This window comes from Pyrus communis, chromosome 15 (genome assembly GCF_963583255.1).
Source record: "Pyrus communis chromosome 15, drPyrComm1.1, whole genome shotgun sequence".
Lineage (NCBI taxonomy): Eukaryota > Viridiplantae > Streptophyta > Magnoliopsida > Rosales > Rosaceae > Pyrus > Pyrus communis.
In genome coordinates this window covers 18,857,652-18,874,809 of record NC_084817.1, presented here as the reverse complement: position 1 = coordinate 18,874,809, position 17,158 = coordinate 18,857,652, and the positions used below count along the sequence as shown (strand labels likewise).

Here is a 17,158-nt window from a genome sequence, read left to right as displayed (position 1 = left end):
ATTTTTTGGCACTGCAGTCTGCAGTCCCCAATCCCCAATCCCCCATCCCCCATCAACTCATTTAACCCAATTAATCCTACAGCCTAAAGCCTACACGTGTCCAATCCAAATATTAACTGTCAAAGAGCCCACGAAGAAACCAGCCTGCCGCGTGGACCACCACCATTCCCACCCTTGAGTAATGAGCCCTTGATTATCAACAGTTTCTCAGGGGTAGCTCAACGGAAGGGGGAAAAGAGAGAGGGATAGAGGACATGGACGGAACGAGGCCGTTGGATTTTTTTACGGCCTTGGGGCCTCGGGGTTGGGACTGCTTTTCATTTTGTATGCTTTTTACCACATGGTCTTTGAAGTTGACCACCTACTCAATTTTAGTCACTAAACTAGAAATTACGCCCGAGCGTTGTTACGTGAAGCAACTCTTTCAGGCATAATCGGATGAATAAAACACATTTAAGTTGAATAAATTCAACACAATTATGAACAAACAGAGAGATACATGAGTGAATGAGATCGATAAGTTAAGCAATTTTGCTTTTGTATACATTCAAGTGAGTTGGCATATAAACACATTGTACAATGAGTGGGAAGAAACTGAATGTCTTTGATTAGAAAGAGATGGTTTCCAAAAAAGTTTTGTTTCCTTAAGAAACAGAAGAAACATGTAGTTCACACATATAATGTGTCCTGCAGTGTAGGGAACCATTTCAATAGGTAATTAAAAACAGAAAGTGTTGAGAACTTGTTCAAGTAGCTAATTTTGTAACCACAACTGTTCGAAGGCAAAAATAAGCAGAAGGTCTGTTTCCATATGAAACTGAAGAAACAGAAGCAAACTGCAATTTACACATAGCCCCTGCAGTTAAGACGGTAAAATATATGCCCTACAGCCTACATACCTCAGTTAGCAGTTAGCAAAACACAGAAAAAAAGGTGTTTGAGCAGGTAAGTCGTCAAGCGCAAATGTTCAAATAAAAAAATATGCAGCATGGTGTGCAACATTCGATCATGGAGACTGTGGCTGTTCACTTTTTCTAAGACCGAACATCTTCGACGATGGCAAAAAACATAAATCATAATGTAACAAAGGCAGCCATTACATCTAAATCCTCCCACACTTCTCTCGGACACTACCTATTTCTCTCTGCAATTCCTAAAACAAATCTCCTAAATCCTATCTCGAACACCCCCCATCATTCTACAAATCGCACAAACAAAACCCCAAACCTAATCCTTGAAATCCCACCCAAACCTAATCCCTGAAACCCTTTCTCTCGGACACCCCATACCACAGAAAATGCATCTGAACGTTAGTTTATAAATTCGCACGCCACTTCCTCTCTTCCTACCTTTTAACAATTCACCAGTAAGATTCTCTCACTAAAAACTTATATTGGCAAATCCAATGACGAATGATGTGAAACTGAAGCTGTAATGAAAGCTTATATTAAGAAAGAATGGAAAGCCGTATTTCTACAACTTGAAACCAAAATTTAAGCGAATGGCCATGTAACTAAGGTTATTGAACATGATTAACTATCTGCAACCCTCAACCTTGTAGCCTGAATCAAGCTGGTTTCACACATACCAATAGAAAACCAAAATATCAGTGTCTGGGGACGTTACCTTATTTGAAATAGCACTAAAAAACAGAGTATACTTTTAGGCAAATATTGTTTAAACACCCAAACATAATTCATGATATCTACCAAAAGGAAAATACCTCTCGTTTAGATTTCTTTCGTTCACGAACTTTCTCCTTTGACAAACTCCTGAGATGTAACCAAAAAAGAAAATAAGTCACAACTGGTGAAAGTAGAGGGGAAGGAGGCAGAGAAAAGTAGGACTTTATGAGTACAGCAATCCTGTTTTAGGTTCCCAACTTATAAGGATGCTTACTTCATCATGTAGGACTACCGTTAAAACGCATTTCTTTCTGAAATTTAAGAAAAAAATTCGACACTCACATGCGACAACACAATGTTACATGAAGTAATCTTACCATCACAACCAAATTGACACAAAAACTTCTAACAGTCCTTCGGAAAGCGAAAGTCAAACAATTAATCAAATACTCATTTTCCAAAAAACAAAAAACCCAACAAAAATATATAAAAAGTAAAAGTAACCAAGTTCCCAATAGTCTAATCCATCAGAAAAATACAAACTTGCACATGTTTGAGTATAAGGACCATAAGAAAGAAGCAGGGGATGCAAAATTTTGAGAATGGGTCTAATAATACTCATCAAGTACAGATAATCAAAGTTAAAAGGTAATAAAGGTATAGAAAAAAGAAGAAGATATTCTACAAATGAATGAAACAAAAGATGGTGACACTGGAATGGAAACACTTCAGGAGGCCAGAGGAAGTGGGACATTTTTTTTTTTCCTTTCTAGCATTTCAGCTTACAACATGTCGAGAAATTATAGTGCTGTGCTAATGTCATTAACTCATGCATCTTAAGCACCTATATTCAGACAATGACACTGTTCCATGAAGTAATCTTCCTATGACAGCCAAATTGACACAAAACATTTGTTCAGCACTGATTACGACACAACCAACTAATTAAACACCAAATGATAGGCACGATTCTGGTAACCAAATTCAAAGAACAAAGTTCAGTAACGAAATGCAAAGAACATGATACATATAGTAAAAATCAAGAACATGATTCAGAGGATTCGAACTATATTGTGTTGAAATCTTACCAAAGAGTGATGATTCCAGGGCGGTAGCAGTCAGGCTTCTTGACTCGTCCAGTTGCAGGTGCTGATTTAATTGCAGCATATACAAAATTAAAACAATTAGCAACTTAGATTCAATACTTTGATTGTTTCTCGGAAAAAATCACTTGCAATTATCAATTCTAATTTTCGGCATTAGAAACCCAAACGAAACGCACCTTGGTGGCAAGTGCCTTCCTCAGAGCCTTACCACTTCGTACGACCCATTTCTTCACAAATGAATGATAAAAACGCAAAGAATCTGAAGTAAGAGAGACGAAGAACCGTAAGAACCCAGAGGTTACTAACACAACCGAGCAATAAACTCTGAAAGCAAAAAGAATTACGAAAACAACATATTATGTTTCATTATCATCATATACAAATTCAATCTACAAACTCATTGTCTCTACCAGATTCCTCCACTAATAGCATCACTCCTACATGGTATCTGCATCACCACAGTCAGAGAAGCCTAACATGGGAAAAGCATTATCCAATTAGGAGGGTTCAATTGAAATTCCTGATGCATAAAAATCAAACCTAAATTGAAATTATAATCAATTAGGGGGCTTCAATCAAACCAATTCCGAATTCAAAATAAAAATTTCTAGTAGTCATCGTCCTTGGATTCCATTGTTGTCCGACCATAAAAACCTAACGGCGGACGGAGAACCACAGAACCAAGAGTAAAAAAGGAAGTGCGGGAGAGAGAAGCAGCCAAAATACAGAGAACCAGCGGAGATAATAATAACTATGAAATACTACAGAGGCAACCGAACAGCCGTTATTATACTTTTTTTTTTCTCAGCATGCTAACACCAATCAGAAAAAGAACAAAAATCTGTGGGACTGATTTAAATCAATTTTAAAACTTGAATATATTTGTTTGTCAAACTCAGTGAACAAACTTCACGCTCATGCTTTCCAAAAAGAAAAGAAAATGAACAACTGAAAGCACTGACAATTCCAAGCAACAGAGCAGCCATTATTAAGAGCCAAAACTCATTCCTTAGTCTCCTCATCTAGGTACTCAACTCCGTAATCTTTGCTCAGCATGGTTGACTGAAATTAGGAGAGAAAAAGATAAGAAATTTCAGAAATTGTCTATGAAGCAAAGGATACTGCAGTAACTTCAAGACATGTAACTTGCATATGTATAAAGTAATTTTCTACATAAAGTAATGAGGCTTGAGATGTGGTAGATAGGATAAAACGTCAAATGCTATGAACTTGCCAGATATGTAATTTTCTACACAATTACAGTCCCATATTCGAAATAAAACATAATCACACCCAGATCTGGAAACCTAGTCTTCCACGCACTGACCTGTTTTTGGTTGTTGGGAGCTCATAAATGTTTCCATAACTCCTTGGTTGCCAGAGGGACCACACGGTGAAAGTCAATTCAAACCCCAATCAGCGCAGAGATGGAGGTCCCATCCATAAAGTTGTCAGCATCCAGGCCTCCGAGATAGAAATGGAGTAGGATTCTCTCTACTCTTAATCTCTCTTCCCTTCTATCCTCTCCTATTTAAACGATTGCGGTTACACCACGATTACATATTATTTTAAATTTTTTATATAAAGAATAAGACAAAAAAAAAAAAGTGTGAGAGGATGAAATATAAGGGGATGGTAATAGGAGAGAGAATCCTGATAAAAAAGGTGGGGAGATAATCTTACTCCGGCAAGGCCTCCTGACTTCGGGGTGTGACAGGCCCCCCTGACCCCAGTAATTAATCTTAGAATAATGGTAGATGGTTGAGTGATGAAATTACCTCAATTGATCCATGACCTAGCGGGTTGTGACAGGAAACTGTGGCAAGTTAATAGGGGTATCCATGATCTGACAGAAACTAACCAATAATCGATGTGGTGCATTTAAGGCGCAAGACAAAGAAATAGGGCTATCATAAATGAAAATGAGGGGTCAGACAGAACTTCACAATACTCAAAGGAAGTGAGTTAATGGTGCCCAGGTGGGTTGGTAAAGGATCAACAGCGCAGTTAATGAATCTCGCAGGGAGAGGGAGACTCTCAAGGAGGAGAGAAAAAAGCAGCAACCCTGAATTCTCTCTCTCCTTGGTATAAAACTGGTATCGTAAAGACCTTTTCCCAAGCATATTCATTTTCCTTAGCTTTGTCCTAATTGATTTTTGCAAAGAAAAAAATGGGTTCAAAAGGTATGATAGAGAAGCCACATGCAGTTTTCATACCGTACCCAGCTCAGGGTCACATAATCCCTATGCTGCAATTAGCCAAGCTCCTCAACTACAAAGGCTTTCACACAACCTTTGTGAACACAGAGTTCAACCACAGACGCCTTCTAAAAGCCCGAGGTCCCAACTCTCTTGATGGCCTCCCCTCCTTTAGGTTCGAAACCATTCCTGATGGCCTCCCTACAACTGATGTCAATGCCACTCAAGACATAACAGCTCTATGCTTTTCCACTAAGAAAAATTGCTTAGCACCTTTCAAAGACCTTTTGTCCAAGCTCAATTCCTTGCCCAATTCCCCTCCAGTTACCTGCATAGTTTCTGATGGTGGCATGACCTTCACGCTCGAAGCAGCCCAAGAATTGGGCATTCCAGTTGTTATTTTTGCAACAGCAAGTGCTTGCAGTTTGATGGGCTACCTTCAGTTGAGCCCTCTCATCGAAAAGGGCTTAATACCCCTTAAAGGTACACTAACTACAAAATCCTTCCTGAGTGGTCATTTGGTAACACTGACTATGCACTAAACGTGTTAATTTTTTTTAAAGAATATTAACACCTTAGAATTGTTTCTCAATTTCATTTGCAGATGCAAGCTACTTGACGAATGGGTATTTGGACACGGTTATAGATTGGATACCAGGCATGAGAGGTATCCGACTGATGGACCTCCCAACCTTCTTTAGAACCACAGACCCAAATGACATCATGTTGGAATTTCTTAGGGTTGAAATAGGACGATATCATAGAGCTTCTGCTTTCATTTTGAACACGTTTTATGCCTTTGAGCATGAAGTGTTAGATGCACTTTACCCTTTGCTACCACCTATATACTCCGTCGGACCCCTACATCTACAGCTTAATCAGATCCCAGCAGAGAACGAGTTGAAGTCGATTGGATCAAACCTATGGACAGAAGAACCAGAGTGCCTTGAATGGCTCGACTCTAAAGAACCCAATTCCGTGGTTTATGTCAATTTCGGAAGCATCACAGTCATGACAGAGGAGCAGCTCACTGAGTTTGCTTGGGGACTTGCAAACAGCAATCAAACATTCCTTTGGGTAATTAGGCCTGACCTTGTTGGTGGGGAATCAGCTGTCGTTCCGTCAGAGTTTTCGGAAGAGACCAAAGAAAGAAGTCTAGTGGCAAGTTGGTGCCTTCAACAAGAAGTTCTGAGTCACCCAGCTATCGGCGGGTTCTTGACCCACAGCGGATGGAACTCTACTCTTGAAAGCGTGTGTGGTGGAGTGCCTATGATCTGTTGGCCCGTCTTTGCAGATCAACAAATGAATTGTAGGTTCAGTTGCAAAGAGTGGGGCATAGGCATGGAGATAGAGGGCGATGTGAAAAGAGATTACATAGAAGGACTTGTGAGAAAGTTAATGGAGGGAGAGGAAGGCAAAGAGATGCGGAAGAAGGCCCTGGAATGGAAAAAGTTGGCAACGGAGGCCACCACTAGTCCTAATGGCACGTCTTTTGTTGATTTGGACAGAATGGCTAGCCGGGTCCTTCAGTCTCCAGTAAATTAGAATTGCTTAAAGTTGTGTCTAGTTATTGCTTTGTATTTGGGCTTAGCTTGATATCAAATTACTGGTTAGTTGCTTAATAACATGTGGAGCCCGATGCCATGTTATCAATTAGATGATTTGTTAAGCTGACAACTTTAGCCTACAACGATTTGCTCTGTAAGTTGAGAAACTTGCATGCGTATAATTGTGAAGACATTAAAGTTGCTGCCTTGGAGAAACTAAATAGCCATGTATTTTTTGTCTTTTGTTTGTATGTATTGGCAGTGTCTAGAATTATCCTTTTGGGTATTATTTATTAGGTCCAGCTTTATGTCTTCTAGAGAGAGAAAAGAGGAGTCTTTAGAAAGAAACGGAAAGGCACTGGTTGTGCTTTTCCTCCTCCCTTGTACCAGATCCTTTTGTGTGTGCAGAAAATAGAAGTTGGAGTCTTTTGATTCATCTTTCTAGCTTGTGCCCCATATAAATGATTATGCAAAAGATTTTCAGTTTTACTTCTACCATCCATTAATTGTCCTATCCAAAATGCTTTGAAAAATAAATCTATAGCTGCTAACGGTCTATATTCTTCATGCTGTCAGACCCTGCAATCTAAAAATTCATGTAAATGCAGAGGTTTGGCTGAAGGAGAGGGCATTGAAGAAATCCAGAAATCCTTCCATGAAAAACTTAGTTGTACACCCATGGCGTGTGTGCTGTATGTTAGATGCCCTCTCTCTTTTAACAACACACAACAGCTTATGCAAATGCAAAGAGACTTCAACATGTTTCATTTAAAATAAGTTTACATTTTGTAGCAAATGCATATGGCAAAATAGTGTGTAAGTAATCATACTGGAGACCAAACAGAACAGTTCAAAAGCTTCAATGGAAATATAAATTGCAGAAAGAAAAAAAGAAAAATAAAAACTTGAATTTCCAAACCCATAAAATAAAAAATTCAACCAGATCAAATTTAAGAAGAAATACCAAGAACTGAACTCAACCAGATTAAATGTAAGAAGAAATACCAAGAACTTAGAGCTGCAGACTACCAAAATGCTCATGATCATGGCCGTGCTGATGAAATCCAAATCTGTAATTTCATGTCATCTTCCTCGGTCAATTCCTTGAGAAGCTTCGATGTCGCCAACAATCTCTCCTCTTCGTGGCTGCGGCCATGGTCGTGCCCACTGCCGTGGATCTCTCTCCTTCTAACCAGACACCACTTCAACCCCTTCTACTTTCAAACTTACCTTTCATTATCTGCATTAACAGAAACAGTAACTTCTGTCAGTGCATTCAAACCAAACCTATAAATCAATTCCTAAAATCAACTGCAAATCACAAATTTACGCAAAAAAATCCCGCAAAGACCCAAAATCCCTGAAAATTACAATATTTTCACTCCCTCCACCCCAAAATCAGAAAACTAGAAAATAGAATTTAATAACATTGTACATAGAAAGCAAGGAATTGATAATTTAGGAGGCTTCCCAGGACAATAATGAGCTGTTAGAGAGCATATTCATACATGGATGCACAAATACACAGACACAACAGAGACCAATAGACGCTGAGAGTCTCAAACACGCACTGTTCATAGATCCATGATTTAGAATTACTCAGATCCAGTTGAAATTATTATAATAAAAAAAAATTTAGGGATGTGAACTTATACCTCTAATAGTCTGAGCTCTGTTCCCCTGATTCTTTCGCTGGCTTGGGCCAAACCTGAGGAGATCAGCGATTAGGGGATAAGAAAACTGGAGGCCGTGGTTTAGTTTTTTAAGAGAAAATTCGAGAGAAAAAGAAGAAGAAGAAGAAGAAGAAGGGGATACCCCTTCCCTTCTGAGAAGTTCGATAATGTCTGAAGTACTTAACACCCATACACAATATTTACACACATTCACTAATCACCACTCATAACATGTCAATGGTCCAACAATTATGGGGCTCGAAATTTATATAAGGACCAATCAAATCATAAAATTAAAAATTAAAATGAAAACATGTAAGTAATTAAGAATTATTACTTGCTTAGGCAGTTCCTTCTTGTCATTTCAAGGATTATTCAATTCAACCCGATTCGATCAAACTACATCTCCCAACAAAACAAACAAAAGATAAATTAAAAAAGAAAATCAGGGGAGCTACATTAAATATACATTGACCTACTTTTCGGCTAGAAAACCCAAAAGGAGCAATTAAATAGCAGTGCACAATGACGGAATTTCTATGAAAAAATATGAATGAGTTTTCAATTAATAATTGAGGCCGAAATAAAGAAGGCCTTTCTCACCCTTGATACCAGGCGGACAACAAAAAAAATTATGTGTGGATTAATGTATAATATATGAGATCCTATTTGTTTTTGATACCTAATTCATATCAAACATCCATACATAGCTAAGAACGCTTATTCCCACCACCATAGCGTTGTTGCTTTAGTATGTGTTTTCACTGAGAAAAAAAGGAAAGATCAATTGAAATGTAAGCTTTTTAGTTTGGGAAAAGATTCTTGCTTGAACAGGTATTATAGATCGTGCAGACAGTGTTTCTTCCTTAGGGTACTGTGATATGCAGACATGGGATTGGCACCCAATACTCAACTCATTTTAACTAATATGCGTTAAAAACTAAATCCCTATTTCAATGAAAAAAACAAAAAATTACTCATGACGAAGACAAATAAGCTGCAGGGTTTATTAGATTAGCACATAATATTGCAGTATCAGACTCCACCTAAGGTCAGTGGCTCAAAGACACATCAGAAAACAGCGTAGGAAGCTTTGACAACTACAGATTATAATTTCTTGAAAGGTGAAACACTACCTTGATGGCTAATGCTCTGTTGAAGCTTTGAATGGCACTATCAGCCTCCCCAAAGTTTAACTCTGCTCTACCAAGGGTAACCCAAGCCTGAACATATGATGGCAAGTGAAGTTAGGACAAAAGAAAATCATTACACAACCAAGGGAAATATGAGAGGAAATTGCCTAGTTATGAATCATAACAGCATCAGCCACAATTATCACCATATGCATAGCAAGTGAAAGTACCCATGAGTTTCAGGCACTATTAAGGATAATGGCTAAACCTTTATCTTCTTTCATCAGCAACACACATAGATTACAACAGAATTTATCAAAAGAAAAAAATACTAATGGGAGGAGTCAAATTTAAAATGCTAATTGCATCAAAGATTCCACAAAGCATATGAAAATTTCCCCTCCCAATTTTCCCAGAGCAATGAGCACCATCATAACTTGGCACTGGCACATGAACAAATAATAAGATGACAACCACTTCAGAAGTAAAAAATTGCCCTTGTTTAGGAACAAAAGCAAAATACCAATACCAAAACTTTTTATTTTTTTTTTAACCAACATACAAAAACAAAAAGACCAAAGTTTTGGGGGGGAAAAGATTCACAACTTCCATATAGAATCCAGATGGCAGATTCCATATTTGGGTTGTTGTACGAAAGCAACAGTTATGAGATCAATACATAAGCAAGGCAAAGTTTGATAAATGCTGAAATCCAAATAACCCAAGGATTTATACTATACTTGAGAATAAGCCTAAGTTTAGCTAACCTTCCAACATAATTTCTACACATATACACCCATTTGAGGCCTATTTTGCTTCTTTCCTTCTATATTCATGTTAAAGATTATGCCAAATTTTATTAAAACAGTGGCTTCTTGATTAATAAGTTTAGGGTAATCAAAATTCACTTTGTAGATAAATCCGGTGTTGGTAAAGATGGTCTTCTTCATATGCAAAAATAATTGGGAACTTGTCTGAATGTGATAAATGATTTGACCGAGGATTGCATTAAGTCTATTCATTTGCAGGAAAATAAGAGATCTGACTTATACATACTACTGCAAACAAAGCTTGCTTTCTCTCTTCAACAAACTATATCATTTGCCAAGTTGGGTTACGAAATAAATTATCTAGAAGAGAACAGAGATGTGATTCCGTCTATGATACTATGTTGGGTGACATTACATCTAACTGAAGAAACCAAAACAAAAGTATAGCAAATTGTATACCAAAAAATGTCAAGCAACCAAGGCCATAATTAAAATGTTTCACTTTAAGCAGATAATAGTGAGAGGGTGAGGATGAACCTGCTGCTATGAATTGCAGATTCGAGTGGATGAAGCTCTGTGTTTCAAAACAACGTTCATATAGCTCACCTGCAAGGATCATCACACAGCCAAAAATTAGACAGATTTGTACCAAGGAATACATAAGGAACCAAGAAATGGGGAAAAAAAATCTACCAGCAGAGGGATGAGAAGCAAACACCAGGAAATTATCAAGAAGCACAGAAATGAGCACAGTGAAACCAAAAAATTCGAAATATGGTTTTAACAAAGCAAACGGAAAATAAAACAATAAACAATGATTTTCGAACAGTGCATAACCTGTTGAATCAGAGGAAAAAACTGAAAACCCATACATCCCTCTGTCATTCTCTCCTCATTGACCCTGTGCACTAACCCATTAATTAACCCCAAAAACTGCACACAGCCATGCATATGCCTGAAACCATGGCTAAAAAGTTAAAAGCCAAGCTCCAATCCATTCTCTTCTAAGAGAACTTCTCAACCAATACAAAGAACTGAGTAGGTGGTGATGGATGAAATAATTCAGATTCTTTTTTACATTTTTATTATTTTCCAAGTTTTTCACGAGCCAAATTAAACCGACATGCTTAAAAAAAATAGTTGATACCTGTAAGGCTGGAGACTGCTTTCAAGGCCTCTTGCTTTTCTTTGTCGTCATGTAAATCCAATTTCAGTACCACCTTCTACAGAGAAAAAACAATTTTCGATTAACAAATTGTTTTCAGAGAGAAAATGGAATTTCATTAATACAAATGCCAATGTTAGAAATCTAAGCCACTGAGATTTGTTAATGTACTGATATCGTAATATAGCAAAGCCTAGCTACATGAGAGTATAACTGCTCTCTATTACTTACCAGTTTTAGTGAGACGTAAACAAAACAATTCTCTTCTCTATGCAGAAATCCCTACAAAATAAAGACAAAGTTAAAAAATTCGAACATTGAGATATAATAGCTTGTAAATGATGTTCAAAACATGAAAACTGACGACTAATTAAAGATATTTTACTTGTAGTTTTCTGAAAACAAATTCAATAAAAAACATAAAATTAATAACCACCCAGAAATTAATCGACGATTTATACAAAACTAAGAAAAATTACTAAAATTCATATAAACTTACATAAAAAAATCTCATAAATTAAATGATGATTCAGATAAAATGGAATCACATCAAAAGAAAATTTAAATGAACAATACTCCAAAGCATACCTAAACTAATTAATGGTTACATATATATGGATTTCAGACTCTTAAGAAGGTGAAAAGGCAGAAAACAAAAGAATAATGACTTCAATTAAGAATTTAGCAGTGTACAAACTACCGCAAACGAAAGGAGCAACATTTGATTTCAAAAAGATTTCAGGGATAATAAAACCCATCGAGGGAGCACATATACAGGTTAAAAGGTACCGTTTGGTACGTGGGACGGGACGGAACAGAGTGGGACAAGACGTTCCGTCCCACGTTTGGTGCGCCTAAAATGGGTGGAACGAGCTGTTCCACGGGACGAGTTTTGGGTGAATTTTCGTTCCACCTCAACCCCTGGGACGACTCGTTCCACATCCGTGGAACACAAAATTATAACCTCTCCGTCTCCTTGTTCTTCCTCCTTGTTTCCATCCGAGGGCATCTTTGCTCCCGCTCTGTTCCGTTCCGTCCTGTCCCATCCCATCCCATTCCGTTCCGTTCCGTCCCGTCCCGTCTGCATACCAAACGATACCAAAGGGAATATGCGATGGCACAACATGAGTCCGTAACATCATTCAGAAGTCAATCATCTGACAAACTACAAACCTAATTAAATCCAAAAACAACAGTCCACAATGAAAGTGAAAAACTTGGGGAGCTGAAATACCAAAAACCCACCTAATTCAAAACCAAAGTAAAGCCCTCAATTAAACCCCAACTACAAACCTAAATTAAACTATTAATAAAACCCAAATTAAATCATCAATCAGGAAGATAAAAGTACAAAGGGGGGTTAAGAGGTGTACCTGGAGTGAGTGAGTGAGTGAGTGGAACCCAGAAGCATAAAGTTGTATGAATGCAAACCTCAGAAGTCCAAATTCCAGACAATAATTAAAGAAAAACAGAAATATACAAAAATAAAAAAAATCCAAAAGAAATAAAAACATAAATGTAATCAATAAATAGTAAGTTAATTAATCAAATAAATACAATACCTGAATGCCCCGTTTGAACGACCCAATGCAAGAACCAGATAACCCGTCACAGCAAGACCGGACATCGCCACGACCCTCAAATGAACTCAAATAAGCCATGCAACATGTATTTACTCCTTAGCCCATACAACAAAATTCCACACAAAATTAGTTCCCAAGGGGGCATACACAAATCTACCAATTTTTTTTTTTTTATGAAACTCATATCTAATGTTTACGCTGGTGTGACTGAAAACTGCTGATATAAGGTGAACCTGTTGTATGTTCAAAACAAACAATCACCGTGTTTGAAATATGGGTGTAAACTATTAACTTCTGTCCTATTATCTTTTTCCATTGCTTTGTGGAGTTAAACATTTGCAAGAACGTTTTTTGTTGGAGGAAGCTGTTTTAAAAGAGAAAGTTAGTTCTTCCACAGTCAAATTCTAGTTTTTAATCCTGTAATGATTTAGATCAATGGGCAAAACTGATTTTCTAATATGTGATGGACTTGTCATTTCTCTCCTAAGTCATGTTTTCTAATGATTTCGATCAATGGTTAATCGTCCAAATTGCAACGACATTCAACTTTTGGGACTTATGTAAACTTGGGGCCAAAAAAAAAAAAAAAAAAAAAAAAAAGACAGTTATTATACCATGGCTTGTCATTTTTAACCTATTCAATTCAAAGTAGCACATCTCTAATTCAACATATCAAATTCATATCAGCACATATCGAAATTTCAGTTCAATAAACCACATATCCAAATCAATTCAAACTAAATACCTAAAATTCAATCACATATCCAATTCAAACAACATGGCTAATATTGAAGAACATGTCCAATCTTTAAGCACATTTACAAAACAGATTTAGAACACCATAAAATCCTCTTAGTAGCAGAACACAAACATCAAAATCCAACAGAAAGACAAAGCAACGTATCAGTTCTCTATCTTCTATGCTGTTTTCAGGTGGATCTTCCTAACTCATCCCAAAAAACTGTGCATATAGTTCACCTGTAAGCATCATCCCACAACCAGAGTTCATGAAATTTCCAAAGAAAATAAATCCGTTAGCAATTTAGAGAAATTGGAGGACCAAATCATATTAAATTTGAGTTAAATGAGCAAAAGTACACCAATTAAATGAGATACTAAACACATTTTGAATCTATGAAATAGAAGAAGAATTAAATGAGGACCAAATCATTTTCCTCTCCCTTCTCTCTCTCTCTCTGTTTCAATTGCTTTCAAATGACAGACAAATACAACCACCATACATGAAATCACATTTTTGGTTCTCCCAAGAACTAAAGCTGAAAAACAAAATAGACTTCCAAAATCAAAATAATTTATTTTACCATCCTCAACATGCTGGAAACCCAAAAGAAAAAAATTAGAAATGAAAGCAAAGGGAATAACTTCAATAAAAAATGGACTTAAAGCACTCAATTCAATGAATTCATTAATCTTCTATCCTTTTTTCCCTCGATTTTATTGGAAACCAAACAGAAAATTAGAAATGAGTTAAACGCTGTTCAAAACGGAGAAAAGTGCCAATTCCCTATCACTGAATTTCTAATATCAAACAAACAAAATTAATCCAAACTCAAAACAACATTAAACATAAATATTCAAACTTTACTACCTTTTAGCTCTCTAATTTACTCTCAATATACAAAAACAAAGTTGAGGATTCACTTTATGATAGCCATCCAACCGAAATCACACAAAATCAACAAATCATGGAAAAAAACACTCATGGAGTTCTGATTAAATATGTAATTATTGGATCATTTGCTTCTACAACAACTTAAGATGTCATTGAATGGGAATGAGTTAGGATTTTAGCATTTTCTATTAAAGGATATCAAAGTGGAATGGAACATAATAACAAACAGCCAAAACCAATAACAAAACGGTTGTGCGTGAACACCACGTAGTGTTGTACACAGCCGCACTGAAAATATTACCAATTATAAGGCATAAGTGAACCTTAAGACATAGCGAAATTTGACATAAGCTAAACCAATAGAGAAAAAAAATATGGAAACCAAATTTAAAAAAATCCAACGCTTTGTAGAGAAAGATAGCAGCTTTACCTTCCTCCAAGAACAGTAATCGAAATTCCCCCACTTGGGTTTGTTGGGTGGTGATGGTGATTCCACTGTGAGAGAGAGCTGGAGAAAATGGACAAAAATCTTAGTACGACGACGAATAAAAATCACAAATCATAACTCAAATTCAGTTTTCCATTAGCATTTTTTCAAAAGAAAACCATTAATCATAAACATATGTAAAAAATGAAAGTTCTAACAATGAAAACCGAACCCTGAGAAGTTAAGCTTCTTCACAGCGAGTCAAGGAGAAGAAACGGCCCTGAGGGACGTGTGTTCAGTTAGCTTGGAAACTTTGGAGGCAAAAGGGCACTGATGACCTGCAATGCATTTCACCGAATTTTGTAAAAGAGGAATGAGAAAAAATTAACAAAACTTTCAATATCCATATTCTTAATCAAACATATATAAGCAAAATTGGTAGAAACAAAATTAGGCGAGAATAAAACAATAATAGAACAATAAAATTCAAAAGAGATCCTCAAAATGCTTCAATTTCAATGAAATTTTTTGAACTTGTCAAATTAAAAAGCTACGGTTCAACAATCTGAACTTCACTTATACCGAACATTTTGAAATAATACTTACCTTCTAATGCAGGGAAGGGAGAGAATAATCCATACAAAGTCCTACTTATTTCCAACTCCAACGCTAACCCTTCAGCATCACTGTTGTAAAAAAAAAACGTATTATAGTTTGATCAAATACTGCTATGCAGTAGTGTAGCTATATGAAATAGAGATTTTTATCACTTCTAATTTGCAAAACTTTTGCTTCCATTCAGTTTGAAAAAGCTTTATTATATCACACACAGAATTTTGCATAAGTTGTCAAATAATTACCATCTAAACATTGAGAATAACCCACATCCACATCGCACAAAATTTTATAGAAAAAAGGACAAAGAGATGAGTGACCAAACCAATATGATGCAATCAAATCCCCTTGTAGGTTGCTGAGAGATAAATAAATGGCGTTGCCAGAAAGATTAAATGCATTCTTCAAACTATATAGTGGTTTTTTGGGTGGAAGACGGTCCGAATGGACTAATTTTCAATCAAACGGATTTATAAATGAAAGAACAGAGTTTAGATAATGAAATGCAACATAGTAAAATTCAAGATCACGATTCAGAGGATTTGAACTATATTGTGTTGAAAACTCACCAAAGAGCGATGGTTCCAGGGTGGTAATGGTTAGGGTTTTTTACTCCTCTAGTTGTGGGTGCAGATTTTATTGCAGCCTATACAAAATTAAAACAATTAGCAACTTAGATCCAATAATTTCATTGTTTCTAGGGAAAATTCGCTTCCAATTATTAAATCTAATTTTATAGACATTAGAAACCCAAACGAAACGCACCTTGGTGGCAAGTACCTTCCCTTTCTGCAATTATTTTCCTGGAAAAAAAAAAAATCACATCCATATTTATGCACATAAAAGGTTGCAATGAAAAATACGAACAAATGATCTGCTGTCAAAACAAAAAAAATTAAATACTTCACTTAAAGGGAAAGTTAATTATTTGGAGCTCATGGTTTTATAGAAAGGATATATGCTAACATGAATGCATTCATATATGATATCCTCTTCAATTAAAAATAGAAATTCCTAATGGAACTATTATTAGCACTCCAAAAATCTCATTCTACACTCCTCATAGGTTTATTTTTCTTTCTAATTATAAAAACTAGAACACATTTAATGGCATTTAATTTATTATCTATCAAGAAACTAGAAACTAGAATACATTGAATACCATCAGAAATTTAAGATGCATTACCTTCTTTTCGTATAATATTTCGAAGTTCTTTTTGACTCGGTGAAAATTTTATTTTGTGGACAATTTTTGGATGAAATATGATTAAGTATAGTGCTTTTCGAGTTATTTTGTTTTGAGTCAGAGTAATTGCATTTTTCGTGTGGTAGAAAGGAATTAGAATTTTGCATGAATAGAATTATTTGTTTTCACATTCCAAATTGAATGTAGTGTGTTATATATATTGTTGTATTAGTTGCAAGGAAATAAAATGTTTATGCATATTATTATGAATTTAATATATTTTTATTTATTTAAAAAATAGAGAATAATTGTAAATATAATACCTACAATATTTAACATAGATTTTTTTTTTTCAATGTCATTTTCCAATATTTAACGCTTGCTTTTGTTTATGATTTGATTGAAGTGTTATTTCATTTTTTAACGCTTTTAATTGATTCATATTTATGTTTGAATCAGGAAAGAAATGTTACTAATGGTGTACCTGTAACGATGCA

At 36.0% G+C, this 17,158-nt stretch overlaps 1 protein-coding gene and 2 long non-coding RNA genes across 4 annotated transcripts; 1 reads left to right on the top strand and 2 right to left on the bottom strand.

Annotated features, from left to right (window-relative positions):
• The first annotated feature begins 4,561 nt into the window (after window positions 1-4,561).
• On the top strand, window positions 4,562-6,965 carry LOC137717637 ((R)-mandelonitrile beta-glucosyltransferase-like). Its single transcript, XM_068457058.1, has 2 exons — window positions 4,562-5,412; window positions 5,534-6,965. Exons 1-2 carry the CDS (start codon window positions 4,902-4,904, stop codon window positions 6,472-6,474), a joined length of 1,452 nt encoding a protein of 483 aa, XP_068313159.1. The 5' UTR covers window positions 4,562-4,901; the 3' UTR covers window positions 6,475-6,965.
• A 128-nt stretch (window positions 6,966-7,093) lies between these two features.
• On the bottom strand, window positions 7,094-10,918 carry LOC137717638 (uncharacterized). 2 transcript variants are annotated; one of them, XR_011065809.1, is made up of 5 exons: window positions 10,590-10,918; window positions 9,286-9,372; window positions 8,487-8,548; window positions 8,132-8,184; window positions 7,094-7,716 (listed from the first exon to the last, which is right to left on the bottom strand). It is a non-coding gene; the product is annotated as an uncharacterized lncRNA (long non-coding RNA). The 2 variants fall into 2 exon arrangements; XR_011065810.1 differs by lacking the exon at window positions 8,487-8,548.
• A 2,498-nt stretch (window positions 10,919-13,416) lies between these two features.
• On the bottom strand, window positions 13,417-16,285 carry LOC137716801 (uncharacterized). The gene is made up of 3 exons (XR_011065745.1): window positions 15,467-16,285; window positions 14,864-15,198; window positions 13,417-13,778 (listed from the first exon to the last, which is right to left on the bottom strand). It is a non-coding gene; the product is annotated as an uncharacterized lncRNA (long non-coding RNA).
• Window positions 16,286-17,158: the final 873 nt, after the last annotated feature.

Bases quoted from the DNA above. Each gene is read 5' to 3' on its own strand.
- LOC137717637 (XM_068457058.1), top strand. From the start codon at position 4,902: ATGGGTTCAAAAGGTATGATAGAGAAGCCACATGCAGTTTTCATACCG. The intron at 5,413-5,533 runs GTACACTAACTA...TTTCATTTGCAG, and splicing joins GGGCTTAATACCCCTTAAAG to ATGCAAGCTACTTGACGAAT.